Raw genomic sequence first — 20,832 nt, forward strand, 5'->3', positions numbered from 1 at the left:
TGTAAAATACCTGAGGGTTCGTCTGAGGATTTCTCAATGATGGATTTGTCAGCCAGCATAAGCCAATTACGGACTCGAATCCTGGACTCTCCACCTTCGTTTTGGCCAGCTTCGTCTGAAAATTTGAGGTAAATGGGTGGATTTCATTAGTAAACATAGATGAAATGCAAGTAATAAACTATCACTTAGATTTTTATGTGTACCTATACTAGATGTATTGCCTAACCGTTTTAGATATTTCCGTAATTTGTGTTTCGAAATAAAATGTTTCCAAAAATGAAATAAAAATAGTGTAATATTATAAAAAAAATAAAATCAATACTTACAAGCAGTAAATAAAATGATAAGAAATCTGTATGTAGAAAATAAAACTTATGGGCTTAGAGACATCAATAAAATATTAATCAACTCACTATTGCAAACAACTTTCGTTTCTTTTGCGTTTTATTACATGGAATTTGTATATTTTCACATTGAATTTGGGTTTTTTCATCAATTTACAAAAAAGTTTTACAAACAATTCATAGAAAAATTAAATATATATATTATATATATAAGGGTATGCTAAATCTGTTTGTTTAATGAGTATTTGTTGTCTTATTAAGTGTTTTATTTATTAAAAATTATTCTCTATTCATAATGTTTTATGTTTTCCTATTGTTCAACAATATTGTTTTTTAGAAAATTTGGAATTTTCCACTTTTGCCATAATGTTTCGATTTTAGAATTTTACAAATTATTTCGTTTATTCTTCATTGTATAAAGAGTCGCTAAATTAGCCCAACACCGCAATTATATAACCAATGTTTTTTTGTTTAAGAATTTTAGTTTCTTAAAGAAATTATTTTATACGTAAGCATTCGAGATTTTTCGTCTTCCCCATCATGTTCTATTTTTTTAATAAAGTTTTAAATAATCAGAGCTCTAAAAATAATTGTTTTTGTTTTTTTTTTTTTTGTTGCACAGTTTTACTGGCCGCACATTTCTGCTTGGATTTAGTTAATCTGTTCTTGTGAATGTTTGTAGTTGGTCGTCATTAGTTTGTTTCATTAAAGCTTAATAAAATCATCTATGGAATGTATTTCGTTGTAGTGGAAAAATAAATTACACTTGACTACTTATAAATGTGCAGCGTAAAAGTAAAAAATAAAAACACACATATTCATATCGTATTCATAAGTTATCAAAAAATAATAAATAAAGTGCATGTGACGTATTTTGTGGCGGTGTTCTGTTGGTTGTTGGTTTACTGTTTCTGTTTCTGTTTCTGTTCCTTGATTTGTGGTTGCTATTGTGGTAGCTCAGCTACCAATTTTTGTCGTGTTTTATAGTTTTGGAATTTGGGTCTAGCCCTCACTAAGTACCTGAGTTTAAATGTCTAACAAAAACCATTTAAATCCCGACCTCCTTCGGTTGGATGACTTTTTGACTTAAATTCCTGCCTTAACCTACTTCATATGGCTTTAAACATTTACGAATATTGGTATATCATATATTTTAAAAGAAATTGTTTGCAAATTGCTTATGTTTTTCCATCAATTTTTCAAGGCACTTTATCCGTTGACTACATCGAACGTCTCGCCTCGCCTACATTAAATTCTATTATAAGTTGCTGAGCTTATCGAATGTATTGTATTCTCCTCTAGCTTAAGACATCGTCATAATAGCAAATTATTTCCACTTGAGGTAAAATGTTGTATGAAGAGGCTGGTTAACTGACTGACTGACTGACTGGCTGTGTGGGAACCTAAAATTGAATCTGTTTGGCACTCTGTACTGCATATCTATGTAATATACTTCCATGTTCAAGTACATCCTATTAAATGTTCGGCTTCAGCTGGTGTTTTTAAAAATCTCTCTACAATTCCCACTGGGATATTGCCATTAAGCCTAAGTTTCTTCTGTTCGCTGATGTGCTTGAAAAAGAACCATTCTGGTTTAATTGATTGATTGTTTCTCTTTAGCGAGTAATATCTTAATATGGTCTGAGTTTTTTATCCACTGAGTTTGCTACTGCTACTGTTTCTACTTTATATATTAGTATATATATATATATTTATTTATATATATTTATATATGTATATTCCTCATGCTAAGCCTATGCTATTCATGAAAAATTCTTAACCGTTTCATTGTACAAGTTTTGTCTTTCATATTTACGATTTGTGGAATGTTGCAATATCTAAAATTGTTTTTTGTGTAAAATCATTTTACTGATCACTTTGCTGTTTGCATGAAAAATAGAAAATATAGATTTTTAAATCGGTCTCGTGTAAACAATTAATAACAATAACAAAAAAATTATTTTATGTGAAATGGCGTAAATTTTTGTGCTTTGCAACAAATTGTTTTCGGTCCATTCGAACAAAAATTTCTTTTCCTTTTTCGAAACATCCAGGCAATCTTACAAAACTATTTCATGTTCGTTTGTTTGTTTTTTTTTTTTTTTTTTAAGATTTCTTTTGTTTTGTTTTAAGCTTAATTTGGCACACTGATTCCGTTTTCCCGAGAGCTTGGTGTGTGATTATTTTATATTTTCTTGTAATTTTCTTTCGTCCTTATTATCCCTGATTATGTTGTTGCCTTTCTCAACTCTAATAACTGATCAACTTTAACTTTCTATACAAGTCTCCTCTACGAGAAGTGTGGATGCAACTCCACCCCGCTGACCAGAGCAGCTGCAGCCGCTGCCACAGAAACGGCCGTCGCGGTGGCGCCACTGCTGTCGCCATCCAGGCCGCCGGAGCCGGCAAAGTTCTTCACATCCTCCAGCTTGAATTTCTCCTTGTGCATGCGCTCCATGTGCCGGCCAATGTGCATCTTCTGCTTGGCCCGATACACGCAGAATGGGCACTGGAATTGCGGCTCCTTGCCGCACTCCCACTTCTGGTGATTGCGCAGCGATGACTTCAGCTTGTAGATTCTACCGCAGACGGGACACGGGTGTCCAGCACCGTTGTCCGCACCGCCCAGCACGCTGTTACCGCTGCCGCCGCCTCCGCCGCCACCGCTGTTGTTGTTGTGACCACTATTTGAGGGGGATTGACCCGATCCGGCGGACATGCCAACACCTGACGCCGTATTGCCGCTAATTAGATTATTCATTGCGCTGATGCTGTTCAGGATGTTGATGTGGCATAGTCCAGCTGGGCCGCCAACATCCGCAAAGGTAACGGCTCCGCTCAATGTGGCCGGATAGTCGCTGCTATTCCCATTCCCCGAGCTGACCTGATCCTCACCGAAACTCAGTTCGGTGCCGGCCGCTGCGGCTGCCTGTTTCTCGGCAACGGCTTTCAGCATCAGGGCGGTGGCCTCCTCTTCGCTGATATGCTTCAATTTTCCGCCGCTACTGGTCTTTGTGGGCTTGCCACTGCCATTTCCATTGCTGCTGTGATTGCTGCTGCTGTGACTGCTCCTTGCGGGCGTTGAGGCAGCCCGGGGCTCACTCTTGCATCCCCCATCCGTGGGCGTCTTCCTGCCACTGACGGTCACATCCTTGGCGCTCAGACCGGTTGCACCCTGCTGCTTGTCCACCGACAGGTCGGTGGGAAAGACCAGAGGCTGGACACCTTCGCGAAGGGTCACCAGGGGCATGGCCAGGCGGGCGTTCCATTCGTTCCAGGTGAGACCCGCTATACGCGTAATACTCAGATCTAGGGTATCATTTCGTTGCATTTATCACAAGTTCAAGCGTGGATTTGTTTTGTTGTGTGTTTTTTTTTTTTTGTGGAGTTTGTTTAGTTTATGGTTTATTTATTTTTGGGGGGGGCAGCGCACAACATATGAAAATAAAAACGAGAAAAGAAAAACAAAAGAAAAGAAGAACAAAAATAAATAGAATTACTTTTGACTGGACACAAGGACAACTGCAAGAAAAAAACTCATTTAAATCGAGTAAAAATCAAAGAAAAAAAATAAAAATAAAACAAAAACAAACTTTAGCTGGTAAGTCAAGCTGGACACACACAAATGATAGTGGAAAAGTTGGCTGGGAATGAGATCTGGATGAGGTGGACGCGCAAAGCAAATAATATAAATTAGTCAAAGCGTTTGATGGGTGAGAATATACACGTGTGTAAAACATAGTTAGGAAGTAAGCATTAGGATGATTCGTGGCATGATTCAAAAATTAGTGTACAAATTAATAAACATATATACAGTTAAAAGATAAGATAAAAGAAAACTCTCTCTCCTCTCAGTCTTTCTCTCTCTTAATTAAACGTTGAGCAAATTAAGGCCAATTAGTGCAGGGTGTAAACATATTTATTTTAAAAATAAATTTAAAAAACTAAAAAGAGGGTAACTAAATTAATTGAACTGTAGCTGGAGAGTGCTGCTTGGGTGGGTTTTTTTTGTAGTAGTTGCTGTTTTGATATTGCTTGAACACATCGATAAACACGGCTGGGAATATGGATTCAGGTACAGGTTGTGGTTCAGGTACAGGTACAGGTACAGGTTCAATTCGGGTCTGGTTACTTTTTAGTGGCATACAGAAACGAACGTTTAGATTTTGGGGCTCTTAGACATAATAAAGTATTGGAATGGCAATTGTTTCCCTTTACAATTTGGCATGTGGCATGTTTCTACTTAAGCTTAGCTCAATGCGGATGTCTGGCAGGATTTTGCGAGTTCCAATCCAGGTTCCGGTCCCAGGGTCGATCTAAAAGAAAAGAGAAATATATTAGGTATGCTCGAAAAAGTGAAGATCTTAAGTGTTAGCTAGCTAACTGGGGGCAATCTCTGGCTGAAGTCTCATCGGTCACCTGGAAAGAGAAATATGTTAGTATGAACTTTTTGCAATGCATTATTCTACCTAGCACAGAGATCAAAGTTTCAAATTTGGATTTGTGGTTTTATATTATTTTATTTTGACCATTTATTTTTACAACTATTTTTCAAAATATAATTTCTATAGAATAAGTATTCATAATAAATGTTTAATTTCAATCAAATAATTGATTTACACACAAAAACTGCAAAAAGACATAATATGTATATTTGTTGTTCTAATATATTTTCTTAGATTTCTTCTTTTTTATATTAATTTTTTCTGCGGAAATATGTTTTAAAGTGTTCACAATTTACTCAGCTATTCCGATGTACATTCAATTTTACTAACTTCGAGTAGATTGTTAAGTTTTTGTAATTTACAGAAAATAACTTTCTTACATTCATATTTTTGAATGCTATTCATATATTATATATATATATATATAAAGATTTGAAAACGCATTCTTACAAAATGATTTTTGCAAGCCTCCGATTTAGATAAGTTTACAATTTTCTCCAATGTTTGTATGTCGGTTAGTTTTGCTTTGCTTAAATAGGTGAAATTTGTGTGCACCAACGTTAAATTGCAGTAAAAAATTAAAAATTTCCAGGACTTCAGTTAAGATTTTTCTACATAACTTAGCTTTGAATCATTTTTTTTATATATATTTTGGGTTTTTTTTTTTTTGAGAGCACACACACATACATACTGAAGTAAGTTTTCAATTATTCTTAATGCTAATCTAATTTCGATTTATATAGTTGCTCCTATACTCTTTGTGTTATTTCCATGAAAATACTTGCACATTAATTAAAGTTCTTGTTTCCATTTTGTCGACATTTTGGGGCTTTGTTTGTTTGTTTGTTTTTTTTTTTTGTAATTTTGAAAATTACGATGAATTAAAAGACTTACATAACCAATTCTGCTAAATATGAAGACATACAAATTAAAGCCTGATGAAATTAAATTGAGTGCACACAATGCTTGCTTTAAAAGTGTAACTTTTGAGAACCGAGCGGAAGTCAACATATAAACTTAATAAAAATAATCAACAAATAAGAACTTTAAGATTAATAGGGTGTACACGTTTATAAAATGATACAGAATAGTTTTAATAATAATGAAACTGGTCTTAATAACCTCAAAAATGGTTACTTCTCAACACCCAACAGATGTGTAGTACTCACAATCCTCCCAACATAGTTCGCTTAGATCTTGCGGCCTCGTTTGCTCTCCAGCTGCGGCTTCTCCGGATGATGCTTGCGCACATGCACTCCCAGATTGCCACGCTGCTTGGCCTTGTAGCTGCAGTACGGGCACGGATGACACGGCTCCTTGCCGCCGCACTCGACGTTCTCGTGGCGGCGCAACGTTGACTTCCAGCGATACTTCTTGCCGCAATGGCGGCACACGTACCGCGACTCCGGATCATCGCAGGGACCCAGAGATGAGTCGCTCAGCGACAGTTCATAGGTCATGCCCGACGGATCGTGCTCCGACTCCTCCTTCATGGGACGTGTGGTGAGAATGGTGTAGCTCTTGCTCGAGTCGTGCATGGCCAGCTCTTCGGGCGTGATTGTCTCCACACCATCGTCGTCCTGCAGCTCAATGCTGTGGTGGTGCTGATGATGCTGCTGCTGCTGCTGCTGGTCGTGCTGCTGCTGGCTGCTGCTGGACTGCACCACGGTCTGGATGTGATGCGTCTGCAGTTGGCCGGCATGGATGTGATGCGTCTGCTGTGTCTGCTCGTGCTGGTGGACCGTCTGCAGCTCCTGCGGCTCGTGCTCAATGGTGGTGATGTGCGTCTCACCGCCGGTGGTCTGCATGTGCTCAGTGATCTCCGAGGGCGCAAAGCCAATGCCGATCTTGGTGCCGTCGGGCAGCTCGATGTCATCGATCTCGGCGTACTTCACTAAGTCGCTTATGATCGCCGCCGATGCATTGGGATTGTTCAGATCGATCTCGCTAATCTCATACTTGGTGCCATCGGACAGCTCGTGGTGTTGATGCTGTATGGGCTCATGGGTTTCCACGATCTGCAGATTTTGTACCGTCGGTCCGATGATCTTGCCGCGAGAATATCGTATCCTCGATGCTATGGGCTTCGAGTCGGCCAACTGCACATTGCGCAGGCCCACCAGATTGATAGTCTGGCCCGGATGAGCCGTGATTATGCTTTGTACTTGGGTGTGGGTCGGCTGGACCGTCTGTAGCTGGTGGTGATGCTGCTGCTGTTGGTGGTGCTGCTGCTGCGATGTCTGCGGCACCTCCTCAATGTGAATCGTCTGATGCTGCTGATGGTGCTCCTGGTGGTGCGGCTCCTGTGTTACATGCTGAATGATGTGATGGGGATGAATGATTGTCGAGCTCGTGTGCGCATGGTGTGTGGCAATTGTTGTGGTGGCCGGTATTATCTTTTTAATGTTGATAAGTTCTGCAATTGGGGAAGAATATAAAGCGACTTATTAGTTTAATGCTAAGTACAAAGTACACTTTCTAGCCACTATTCCTACAATTCCTATGGAACTTCAAGAAAGACTCAAGAAAGAAAGCCCAAGACTCATTTGGCTAAATAATGTGGCATTCTTCTAGCGTTTCTCGACCATTACAATTACGCCTGACTAGGCAGCTTGTGGACTTACCGCATTCCGATGACGGCAACTTAATGGGCGTGCTGGTCAGAGTGGTCAGTGTGGGTTTGGATTCGGAATGCGAAGCGGCGGCGGCGTTCAAGAGTTCCGTGATTGTGGGCGTTGGTTGTCCAGCCGGACCGGTGACCGTAACTGCTGCTTGGGCCTGTTGTTGTGCCACCGCCTGGTTCTCCTCCAACTTGGCGGCCGTAATGTTGCCCAGCTTCTTCACGTGCAGCACGAATCCATCCTTGTTCTGGGTGATCACGATGTCGTTGCTTTCCAGCAAACAGTCGTCCAGCTCGTATTCATCCTGTGCTCCTTCGGTCTGCTCGCCCTTGTCCTGCTTGGATGCTGCAGAGTCGAACGAATAGTGGTTAGTAAGAGGTTGGGCTGCAAGAGTTTACCGCTTAGTGGAAGTAGTTAAGCTCAGCTCCTGTCACTAAAATTGTATCCTGTTGGAACTTTTGCTTTTTTTTTTCTTTGTTTATTACATCTAAACTTGGTGAAAACAAGCAAACATATTTGGGGTTCCGTTTCGTTTTAGTTCTTAAAGCTATTTGCTTAAATGTAAAGCTTTATGTATAGGTGTGTGTTGGTGGGTTGTGTTTGCTGTACAGCACAATTAAATGAGAACCAAAGGACAAACAAAATACCACAGCCAAAAAAAACGTATAAAAACCGTGCCCCTAGTAAGGCTTAACTAACTTAAGGACTAGAGAAGAATTCAATAATGACACGTTTCAATTTTGGTTACAAAAGGCATTTTTATTATCATTAGAAGTGGACTCTGGTCGCTTCCTCTCTTCCCACCCGCCCCAAACCCTTCACAACTTACCTGCTCGAGATCGGATCTAAAACTAGTTATTAACGTAATCAAGGAACTTTTCCCCCTTTGCCGAATCGAAGAGACCGCGAACTAGCGATCGGCCCGGCAAGGAGACTACCCGTCTATCCCCAACCCCATCGCTCGATCCCACAGAACCCACGGATGCATCTGTGAAGTGCTCCGGATGCTGCGTCTTTAGGTGCATGTTCAGACTGTGCTTGTAGCGCGCCACGTAGGAACAGTGGCGACACTTCTCCGTGGGCAGCTGACCACACTCGTATCGCAGATGCCTGGAGAGATTCTTCTTGTAGGTGTAGGCCTTCTCGCAGCGTGGACAAATGTGCGAGTTGTTGGATGGCGAGACATTGTTCAGCGAGGTGACCGATTTCACGGATATCGTCCAGGAGTTTTCTACAAGAGTTGCGAGAGAGAAACGAAATAGGTTAGCGAATTTCTAATATACAAAGTGCGCACAGTTAAATAAAAATCACTTGGGGAAACTGATGTTGATGAATGCTAAATGTATGATATATGTATGCATGTTTTGTATAACCAACTACCAGTTCAATTGCGAAGCGATAGATAGTTACTGCAGCAGAAAGTTGCATCGGTAGCTAGAGGAGAATTACAATCTAAGCTAAAAACAAAGGAGAAATCCAGTCTTACCATTCTTGCTTTCTCTTCTACCTTTAAAATATTCTTGGTTTTAAGTTAAAATAAATTCTAGAAGTTGCTTTTAATTCGTGGCAATGACTTGGCCCACAGCTGCAGGTAGTACCGTCTACTATGGCGTAACGGTAGCAATGGTTTATGTTTTCTTTTTTTTTTTGGAAAAATAACCATTGACCTGACTCTAGAACCATCGAGATAGTTCATCTGCAAGTAGGGAAATGGATTAGTTTAGGTAAATAAAACAAATACATCATGGCGATCCCCAAAACTGCCCAGTAACAATTATAATGTGCTTGATTCTGTTTGTTTTTTTTTGGGGTTTCAACATTTCAATATCAATCTTTATTATTCTTGTTGTTGGTTTTTCTGTTACCACTTTCTTCAAACAATGTGTATATAAACGATTTCATATATAATGCCATTTGTTCAGTTTTCGCAAAAATAACAATTTTTGGGGTTAAATGGTTTCTCGAAAAATTAAAACATAATCTCAAATGGCCTTAGCTTGGTTTTGGTTACATCAAATCTTGTGTTTTGTTTTTTTCATTGTTTAATCCTACAGCTTGTTATTATAATTATTAATAATTATTAATTGGTTTTTGTTTTATTCCATGGTTTTAAGGTACTAACAATATCAGCTTCGTCAATGAAAGTTTTTCTTGCTTTTTCTCTGTTTACGTTTTCTTATTATTCATGTTGTTGTATAAATTTGTTTCATAATTTCGCCTTATCCGTGGTTTCGTTAACAATAAATATATGTATATATCATTTATCAATTTACTCGGTTTCATTGTTGTTAAATATTACGCTACAAAAAATAAACAACTTTCGTTACAATTAAACTTTTCTTACGGTTCTTCATCTTGTTCTGGTAATTATTGTTTTTGGTTTGATTATATATATAATAATCCTTTTAGACTGTTATGGCAATTTCTTTGTTCCAAATACACTTTTACTAAAACGTTTTCTTGTCTGGTTGCTGTGTTCTTGCTTTGTTCAGTTTTTGTCTAAAATATATATATATTGGTATATGTATATGTCCTTGTATATATGTGTATATATATATATATATATATTTTTGGTTGGTTTCTTTGGAGTATATTTTGTTCATTATTTTGTAACTTACATAGTTAACTCTAATTTTTTTATGGTTTTTTTTTTTGCAAACGGTTTTCTGCTCTTAGTCAATAAATATTAATTAACAATATAACAAAAGTTAAAACATAAAGAGTTCTCTGGTTAAATTAATGTGAAACGTTATATGTTCGTATATGTAATAATAATATTAAAACAGTGTTAAAACTAATTTAAAGAAAAACGATTTAACAAAAAAGTTATTGCGAAACATTCCATGTTTCATTCCCTTTATCTAACCTTTAACAGCAAAAATAATAATAATAATTTAGCTACTCGCAACAAGATCTTAGTAAATTAGTTTAACATATAAAAACATTATTCATACAAGTAAAGCGAATAATTCTCAATTAAATTTTTACTAATTTTAAAGCAATATTTCATCTATTTCTTCAGAGAGTCACACAATTTGTCTTGTTCGCTTGGAGGTTGACTTTTTTGTGTATTTTCGGTTACAAAAGGGTTCTTTAGACTATTCATTTCAAAAATTGACTTTGGCAAATAGCCGCACAAGACAAATTGTGAAACAAACTTTTGAAGTATTGCACTTGTGGCAAAATGTTGTAAACAAATTGAAGTAAATCAATCAAAAATTTGCCTTTGATATTAGTTATTTACGGGGGGAAGGAGGTGAACATGTGCTAATACCGATAATTGACACTAAATACACAAATCGCAGCGACCGAAGGCTGCATGGATAGTTGCCAAAATAAGGGATTTTACTTCCAATTTACCTAACAATTAATCAATTTCTTTTGGGCAGATCGGTCGATGGCTAGTTTTGATTAGTGTCAAATCGGTCTTAATAAACTGCAGTTAGTACATCACTATAATTGATTTTCATTCGTTATTAGCTTCCTTTATACTGTGTATAATTTGTCTAGTTCATTCGAGTTCATATAGGTATCTATTGCTGTTTTGTTTGTTCTCTATATTCTGTAATTTTATGTTATTTGTTTATTGTACTGTCATATACATGTGTCTTGCATATATGCTTAGGTTTATTTTCTGCAACCCAAAAATTAACAATCAACAAGCAACAAACAATATATTTCCTGCGCTCCTTCCTGCTTCCTTACTGCGTTCCTAACTAGAAATTATGTTTAGTTGCCTCCTGCTTATATGTATTCCGTATAATTTCAATAATTTATCATTTATCATTTATATATATATATATATATTAAAAATTTGTTTGATAATGGCACTCTCGTAGCATTTAGTTGTCACTTCTGCCGTCAAAAATTTCACTAGACTCAATCTTTGAACTCACAACAAAAATGTACTATTAATTACACTTGTCAACAGAATCGATTTTCATGTTCGAATGCAACAACAAATCATATTGGTTCACATATACATATGTATATCATGTATGAGTATATTGTTCGATCTCATCTATGGCTTCATCGTCTCTAAAGCAGCATTGAATTTTACTTTCAGTTTTGGTGGAGAATTTCTAATGGCACAAAATGTTCTATTTCTTCATATCTTTTTTTCTTTTTGTTTTTTCTCTGGTAAAAAATCCTTTGACCGATTGGCACACACACACGCACACGGCTACGCACACACCCACACCCACACACACACACACGCGCGCATACACATACACGCACCTAATCATACAAATACAATTACTTTTGGCGATGTGAGTATACATGTTACCAACATCTAATCCTCGTCACTGACTAACAATTTCCGTTTCCTTAATATCCTCTCTCTTCTTCTTTCAACAGACAACATTTTTGCTAATATAGCATTATATATAGTTCTATATGTGTATATCTCTATGTAGATGTGGTTGTTTCCTCATATGTATATGTTTTGTATATATGTATATAAACTCTCTTTACTATTTTTGTTCTTGGAACCATGTAACAAATCATCCTGCAAATCCCTTTCGACCATCTGCCTTCGCTAAACACTCGTGATGCCTAACCAAAGTTGACTCTATGAGACTTAAAGTGTATTACTTGCTGGATACATACAGTGGGGCCTCTATCTGGACACTGGTTGCTCAATCCAGAAGTTTCACTGTACGTAGGCAGCGTGTGTGTTGGTGTGTCATACATATGTACCTGGCATAATAACAACTTAAACAATAACATAATAACACTTAGTTATCTCTTTGATGATCTTCTTGCTCTGCTCTTATTGTTTTTGATGTCATCCACTCGCATTTCAGGTTTAGTTAATTTCGTGGTTGTGTGGCATAACAAGAATCGTATTAATTATATTATATATTAGAAATATATATAATAGATATATATTTGGCAACAAATAAACACAGTACGTTTTGTTATATGCATTTCTGTTATTTTTGTTCTGTTTCTGTTTCTGTTTCAGTTTCTGTTCTGTCCTCTTTCCTTTTGTCGGTTGTTATATGTATATGCATTTCTCTCGTTTGTTAATTTCACTAAGTTTTGCTTGGTTTAGTTTCTATATTATTTATATATTTTAACTAAAATTACGTAGTTTTGGTTAGTTTGACTAAAATTGTTTTGCTCTTAGCTTCCTTGCGTGTATGTTTTGTTTTCTCTTTTCTTTTAATTTTTACGTTTTGTTCTTTAACTTTTGTTTGTTTGCCTCTCTGTTCTATTACTTAGTTTAGTTTCTTTTTTTCTTTCTTTTCTTAGGTTTTTTTTTTATCTGGTTTTACATTTTACTAAAATCCTATAAAATGTTCACTGACTGCATTTAATATATGTGTATATATTGTTGTTGTTCTAGCTTGTTAAATATTTCGTTTTTCACTTTCTCTTTAACTAAGTATTCCGTTTGTTGTTTCATTAATGCTCAGTTTCAACAATAATTCTCATCATATATACTATATATATATATATATATATATATATTTATAGATTGGTTGGTTTTTTTTGTTTTTTATCCATTTTCTTTATAAATGATGTGGCATCCAATAAATTCGTTTTGTTGTTTGTTATTTGTAATTGTTCTTGGTTTTATCTAATTGTTCTATATATCCTTTTGTTTGTTCTCATTGTTTGTTGTTGTGTTGCTGTACTGCGTGTATTTGTGTGTGTGTGTGTAATATACGTGTATATAATCATGTTCATGTTCTTCATTTCATGTCGATCATCAGATCAGTCGATCAGTTGATCTTCTGCCTATTGGGATAACGCTTATTCTATTTGATTTTAAAGAAAACATTATCTCATAAGTAATATTTGACACAGACACCGCTCTCAAGGTGTCGCTTTAGGTGGGAGCTTTGTGAAAATGCTTTGCCGCACATCAGACAGCGAAATTTTTTCTGTCCACCACATTCATATCTGGGCGGGGGGTATACGGTAGTCATCGCATAGATACAAAGATATATATAGAGAGAGAGAGGCAGAGATAGACATAGGTATCAGTATCAGTATCAGTTATCACAAGTATCATCAGACAGACCACCGATCGCAAGAAGATCGATTGAACTATATATCGACTCGACTATATACACAACTCACCTGATATGTCGTTGCAGCGAGCTGGCGTCCTTGTAGCTCTTCAGGCAATTGAATCTGGGGCACTGGTAACGTCCATCCGGATTTATGAACTTGAACAGATCGGAGAACTTTAGCTCGTACCAATAGTCGCGGATGAGGGCTTGCGCCGAGCTGGCCGATGTGCCCCCAATTGGCGGTGGAGTTTGGCTCGAGTTGGATACATAGCTGCTTGGAGCTACAAATTAGATGTTTAGCATTTGTATAGAAGGAGAAGAAAAAGAGATACATTGCATAAGTGTCGGTTACATCTTCCATTAGATTAGGCAAAAAAAAAAAAAAAAACACAAAAAAATCTTTCTTACGCAACTAGAGCACATATTTGGTTTTGAAAAAGTAACAAGATTTCAGTAGGATAAACGATTTTAGAGTTCCGTAAACAATATTTTTCTTTTTTTCGTAAATAGTATGAAACGTTAACTTTTGCACTGAGTATTATAAATTAAAAATAGTAATAGTAATAGTAATACATTGGTGATATTTACAGTTAGTGTGTGTTGCGGGGTGGTTTGCTTGATTTAAAAATTGTTTTTTGTATTTTGTGTTGGCGTGGCATGGTGAAGCGTGAGAGCAGAGCTAGCAGCAGTAGTTGCAGATTGGCTTGGTTTTATTTTATTTGCTGGGTTTGCTTTTTTATTGATTGATTGATTTTTTTTTTTTTTTTTTTTTTTTTTTTTAATGAACGCTGTGGGATGATGACTGATCTGGACTGAAGTTGATGCATATATGATGATGGTGATGCTTGACATGGGTCTGCAATGAAACATGTTTAGTAAACTGAGCGGCAGAGAGAGACGAGGAGAGAGCAACCCACTAGATATACAAACGGTTTCTTGATCAATACAATTTTATTCGAGTTACAAAAATATTCATATTTATATATATATGCATATAAAAAATACTTAGTTATGGCTCTGACATATAAAAATAGTGGCATTTTGCTTATATATATATTTCTATATACGTTAAAATGACTTAGATCGCTAGCTAAATATCATTTTCGCTTGTTTTACTCTCGTGTGTTCACAAAAATTCGATTCACATTCATCAACGGTTCACAAAATACATATAGTAACTGCTTAAGACTTGGGCTTTTTAAGTAATTCATTTCTTCTTTGGCTGCTCTGTAAATATATGCGTGTTATACATTTGAACTATGTGTTTGCGGCTGTTTAGTTAATAGTTTTTAGTTAATTGTTTGTTGTACTTGTACTGTTGGTTGCGTTTTCATTTGTATTCATTTGAGATCCTTGTCTATCAGTTAATCATAATCCTAGCTAGCAAAGGAACTTAGATTTTATGAACTTAATCCACAAAAGTTTAGTGTTAGTTGATTTTTGTTGTTTTTAAATTGGAATTTCGCTGATTTGGCATGGCCTCTCTTAACTAAAAAATAGACTATATCTTTTGGTTTTTGGTTTTGGTTTTTTTTTTTTGGTTTCTTTTCTTAGGAATGCAAAGTGTGCGGGTCACCGCCCCGAACTACTCTCAGTAGTTCATACCCTCCCTGACTTAGTTTCGTTCACGTTTTCTCTTTGGACTTTTTGGCTTACTGGACTAACAACTAAAGACTACCAATTTGAAACTTAAATTAACTTAGGAAAAAGCCAGACTAGCTGAAGCATAATTTATGATTGCGAAAAATTTTCTGCGCTTAACTTAAGTCTAAGCTACGAATGTTAAATAAGAACCCACACAAGCCGACTGCAATGATTTGAATTTTGAGCAGGTTGGTTGCTGCCGCCTTTGTATGCCATCTACATAAATTAAGCAAATTTATGCAAATCGGATTGTTTACCATAAACCATAAAACAAAGTGAGAGCTGAAATTAGTTTTTCCCTATGGCCGCCGTTCGATAAGCGAGCTCAGTAGATCATTGCAGTCTGTCCTGGTTGGTTGGCCATGGTTATAAGAACTGAATGTGTATGGAACTTAAACATCAAGGACTGGATTAGAGATGCAGATAATATGGGGAGGGAGTTGGTGGTTAGCCTATGCGGTGGCCTCCCATTTGGTGGCTATTCCCGTGGAGGCCTGCATCTGAAAGGCCAGCGGCAGGAAGTCCTTTTTCATTTTGGCAAAATGGGTCTTGATGTGCTTGGTTAGGTTGTCGCTCCTCTTGGCCGCATAATTGCAGCTGGGGCACTGGAAGATGGGCCTCTCGGTGGTGAAGCGGCACTCGAACCGTCGATGGCGACTGAGACTCTTGCGTGTCTTGTACGATTTGCCGCACTGATCGCAGGCGTGCTGATACCAGGTTAATACGAAATCTGCAATGTAGATGTGGGTGCGGGGCGCAGACGGGGTGGGGGGCACACGTAGACGGATGGGTAAAAGTGAGTGGGTGAAAGTGATCGAGTTGAATTGGTTGATAGTTGGCAGTTGATATAGAATGATACGTTTCCTGATCGTGTTTGATGACTGACTGACTGACTGGTATATTTGATATGTGTTTTGGATGGACTCTGCTGCTTTACACGATACGATTTCTGTACTTTTTGAGCAAGTCAAATTTGCAACGCTACAAAAAAATCAGGTAAAAATCATATATATATAAAGATTAAATAAAAAATTCATAATAATTAACGATTTAAAAAACATGTCAAGCATTCCAAAAACAAAAGGTTTAAAACTATTTTGACGGGAAAAGAAAAAAAAAAGTAAAAGAAATTGTAAACATCGAGATTTCTTAGAATTAGAAAAGTTTAGCCCATAATTAAATATGTATTCGTAAATTAACCCAAGTTGAACCGCCTTAGATACTAGAAAAAAGTCTGTGTGAGGTAAAAAACATCAAGTGTTAAGTAATTTATTTTGGTTTTTGCAAACATTTCATTGCATGAGACACAAATATATTATCAAATAGAGAAAATATTAAGACTAGGAATTGGAATTGGAAAAACCACACAAAAAGCTCCAAGTACACACACGCCCATACATACACTCGCCACAAAACACGCACACGCATTTTTGAGATACAAAAAGCAGACACATGAGAGAACCCAAGCAAGAAAGTGGAAAATAGACACGAACTATGCTGAGAACATGCTTTATATAGGGCGATATAGTGCGCATCGGAACTTCGAATCAATCAAATTTTATTCAAATTGAAATCGACACAATTCAGTTATATTCTACTTTAATACCATCCCGAAACGCACTGTATCGCACTGTATGTACGTGTAGATCAAGTTGAAACCCAGACAAAAACAATTCGAGGCAAGATTTTACACAGAACTAAGATATATATCATAAAGTATATATATATATGTATGTATATATATAAGAAAATATGTATGGTATATAATACTGTGACAGACTTTGGTTTCTTGCAGATGGTTGCGCTGCTTCAGACAGTTGAGTTTTCCAGGACAAGATACGGTTCGGTCGACTTCATAGATAGTAGTATGTGATAGTAGGTAGTAGATATTGGAGTAGTAGTGGTAGATGGAGTAGTGGGGTAGTACAACAGTTTTGTTTGTAGAGACATCTAAAAGAAATTTAGTAATAAAAATAGGTTAGTGAAAAATTCGCACAATTTCCGCAGGAAACAAAAGAAGACAACACTGAAGACGAGGAATGATGATGGGAAACGTAAAAACATACACGAAAACGAAAACATTGGATGAATCATGTGGGGATATGAACAAAGGATGAACAAAGGATGGTGGCGATGGTAAATTGGGAATGAGAAAAGGCTAAAAACAAAAATAAAACTTTCGATTGCTGCAATTAAATACATAAATATAGTATATTTTTGGTGTATTTGGTGTTTTCGTAATTTATTCAATTAAAATATAATTCTCATTTCTGTTTCGTTTTGACTTTGGATAAATTAGTTTTTAAAATTAGGTATACATGCTAAAAATGTATAGTATAGCAATAACTTAACTAGGTCGTACATTTTGGTGGCATATCATTTGGAATAAGTGCGTTACATTTAGAAATCAACCTCCATGGCTTCCCCTCTATTCGTAAGAGGAAAGTTTGGTGGGCTAGTTGAGTATTTTGCGTTTTTTGGATTAAATCAAATTGAAATTACTCAACTTGTAGTAAAAGATTTGATATTCTCTCTTGACTTTTTCTTTCTTTTTTTTTTTTTGGTTACATCTTAAATGACTAACAAATAGTTTAGATGCTGGACTCTTTTGTTTTTTGGTAAAGTAATCCCATCCCTGTCATGCTGAAAAGCTTCTTATATGTTTAGAAATTCGTGACGGTTCGAGTTATAGGTATCGTTCGTCTTAGGAAAGGATCCGTTGGATGATACAACACTGTAGTATTGACAAATTTTAAGACACATTTTGTCTAGGGGCGACTCACAAAAATACATAATTAAAATTATCTTCAAAATGGAATGTCTACGTTTGAGATTCTCGTACAGGGGAAAATACATAGAGGGTGTGGGGGCGAAAACGTAAGAATACAGTTTGCAAATACGCAGAGCTATGGCTCTTGACAAATTAAAAAAACTTGAGAGATTCTTTTGGTTGCAATAAATAATATAAATAGCTAGAAAGAGCGTCGCTTAGTTATTGTTATAAGCAAATGGCATAGTGTTCATCAATCGCTCCTTGAGCAATGAATTCGATATGATCTGTAGGCCCAGCTTCATGTTCCACTCCTCGTTCATCAGGTGCTGCACCTTGCTGGGCGTCACCGGTTCCGGCTTGATGCCAAGTGCTACAACAGCCTCGGCTTGTGCAGCCAACGCCGCCTCGTCATCATCAGCGTCCTCGGGTCGTCCTCCTCCACCGGATTCATTGTTGTTCTTGGCTTGGGCCTCGGCGATGGCTGCGGCTGCTGCAGCCGCTGCTGCTGCTGCTGCTTGCTCCTCGACCACAGCTGCGGCGGCAGAAATCGCAGTGATGGCACCTGTCAACCCATACGTGGGTATCGGCATTATGTGCGGCGGCAGTGGCGATGTGCATCGCGAACCCGACAGATTCTCGTTTTCGTAGTTCTCCTTGCGCAGCGACAGGTTCTCCGGTATGGGACTCTCGCAGCCATTATGGGATCCAGCACTGCCCACACTAGCCCCACAATCACCGGTAGAGCCTCCACCGCCGCCTCCACCACCCATCTGCTGGAGGCCAGCTAGACCGCCGCCGGACTTTAGGTCTAGCGAGCCGCCGCTAGAGGAACGCGAACCGCTGCCCGTTGTCATCTGTGCAATTGCCGGCGGAATACCGTGCTTGGAGACCAAGTGGCGCACCATGTGGTACTTGCGACGGAATCGAGAGCTGCAAAACTCGCAATTGAATCGCGGCGGTATGCCAATGCATTCGTCGCGCATATGGCGCTGCAGATGCCGCTTGCGGAGATAACTCTTGTTGCAGACTGCACAGTGGAAACGCTCCTTGTATTGATCCTGATCCGCATCATCGCTGCCAAAAACGCTGTGCTTGTAGTCGTACTTCAGGTCTATTGGGTTCGAATCAAATCGAATCCCGGCGATCGGTGATTAGTTGTGTGGTGTGGTGTGATGTGATGTGAATGGTGGTGGTGTGTATTTGTGTGGTTTTGGTGATGATGTCGTTTTGGGTTTGATTATTTGTGATTTGGGAAGATTAAAGTCGTTTCGTTTCGTTTCGATTTGATTTGATTGGTTTTTGGTTTTGATGTTTTGTGGGGGTTGTATGAAATGAAAATGAAAAGAAAATAAAAAGAAACATGTGTGAAAAATCATAAACAAAGTCCAGAATTATGCTTAATGGTAATTGCCATAAACAAGACTCAAATTTTCGCTTTCAATGTTGTTTATGAACTTAACTTAAAACTAAACTTAAATGTTAATTTATTATTTTGCTTTTGTTTTGAGAAGTTGAAGGAAAACTAATACAAATTATACAATTCAATGTCTAAATCAAGTTTACATAATGATACAAATTCATTTTCAACATAAACTACTAGAGAGGCTACGCTAAACAATTTTCAAGGAAAACAATAATTAAAATAAATACATTTAAAATACTTTCTATAACAAGAATACAAAAAATAAGTAAAAAAGAACTATTAAATAACGAATATCAAATACTTAACGGATCAAATTGTTAGAAATTGTAAACAAAACTTGTAACTTAAGGTTAAACCTTTTAAATTAACTAAAAACTTAAATGTTTTCATTTTTGTTTCAAATAATTCGATTGAATTTTTATCAAACATTTGTTTTATATTTTCCCTAATGGGGTTGAACTAAACACAGTATTAAATGTTTTCTGAGGTCTGGTGTGGTTGGGTTCTCCAAAGGTAATTCTGGCATCATTGACTCTAAAAAATATACATTATTCAAAAATTTATATCGGTGATAAAAAATCAACTTTCATTTCAATAAATATTCGTACACATATATTTAACTTCAGATATTGACTTAGCAGAGACACAGAACAATAGAGCGAGATTAAACAACGTTTCTTAACTAGAATAAGGATGTTTTCATGAAGTATGTATAGTATAACAGCCAATTTGATCTTGTTCTTGGAATCATATTCCTATATAGCCTATATCCTAGACTTTCTTCAGCTGATGAATGCCGTGCTTCTGCCTAAGGTGCAGCTTCAAATCGTATCGCCACGAACAGCTAAAGTTGCAGAACTCGCAATGAAACTGAACACTGGTCTTTTTGGCCGCCAAGGATGAGCTGCTATTGCCGCTACTGTTGTTGTGGTTGGTGTTGCTGGTGGTGTTGCTGGTGTTGCTGGGACTGTTGCAAGTGTTGCCGCCGCTGGCAGAAATGTGATTACGTTGCGGCTTGTTGGTGGCAGACGTACGTATGCCGCTATTCAGCAAACTGGCCAACTGAAAGGAGGCTGCTGCTGCTGCAGACATGTGACAACCACTACAGTTGCTGACATTGCAATGGAGCTGCTGGTGCTGTTGACCGCCGCCGGTCACTTGCAGGTGATTCACAATGGCCTCCGCCTGGCCAGAGTTTCCACATTTGTACATTCTGCGTATCGTTACTTCTGGCTCGCATATCTCAGCAGCAGCACCACCACATTGGCTATTGTTGCTGCTGTTGCTGTGATGTTGCTTGAGGTTCTGATGATTGAGGTTCTGGTGGTTTGCTGTGCTGCTGGTGGTTGATGCGGTCTGATGCTCCGCCGGCTTCTTGCTGGCCGCACTGGCCGCTGCTATAACTGCCGTGGCATAATTACAGTAAAGCGTCCTTAAATCTGTAAGAATTGTGATTGGGTTTTTGTCTAAGATTTGCTGAGACTGTTTAACGATTCTTACAGAGAGTAGAGAGTACAGGAGTCATAGAAAGGAGCAGAGTGGAGAAATAGATATAT

At 37.5% G+C, this 20,832-nt stretch overlaps 1 protein-coding gene across 27 annotated transcripts in view; it reads right to left on the reverse strand.

The window, feature by feature from the left end:
• The window catches only part of LOC6547433 (longitudinals lacking protein, isoforms F/I/K/T), a 61,702-nt gene that overhangs the window by 19,822 nt on the left and 21,048 nt on the right, over positions 1-20,832 (reverse strand). For 4 of the 27 annotated variants that reach the window (XM_015157064.2, XM_026981004.1, XM_015157077.2 and 1 more), the window contains exons 6-7: positions 7,414-7,755; positions 5,980-7,205 (exon numbers count right to left, since the gene is read on the reverse strand). The exons of 6 other annotated variants lie outside the window; for them this stretch is intronic. In XM_015157064.2, the coding sequence (XP_015012550.1) occupies positions 5,980-7,205; positions 7,414-7,755 (1,568 nt within the window). Of the gene's footprint in view, positions 1-10; positions 116-5,333; positions 7,206-7,413; positions 7,756-8,152; positions 8,642-12,464; positions 13,324-13,503; positions 13,718-14,368; positions 15,811-16,334; positions 17,031-17,285; positions 18,965-19,270; positions 20,716-20,832 lie in introns of those variants that run through there. 17 more of the 27 variants (XM_015157082.2, XM_015157085.2, XM_015157075.2 and 14 more) reach the window with 13 other exon arrangements.

Source organism: Drosophila erecta, unplaced genomic scaffold, assembly GCF_003286155.1.
Source record: "Drosophila erecta strain 14021-0224.00,06,07 unplaced genomic scaffold, DereRS2 tig00000092-arrow-pilon, whole genome shotgun sequence".
NCBI classification, from domain to species: Eukaryota; Metazoa; Arthropoda; class Insecta; order Diptera; family Drosophilidae; genus Drosophila; species Drosophila erecta.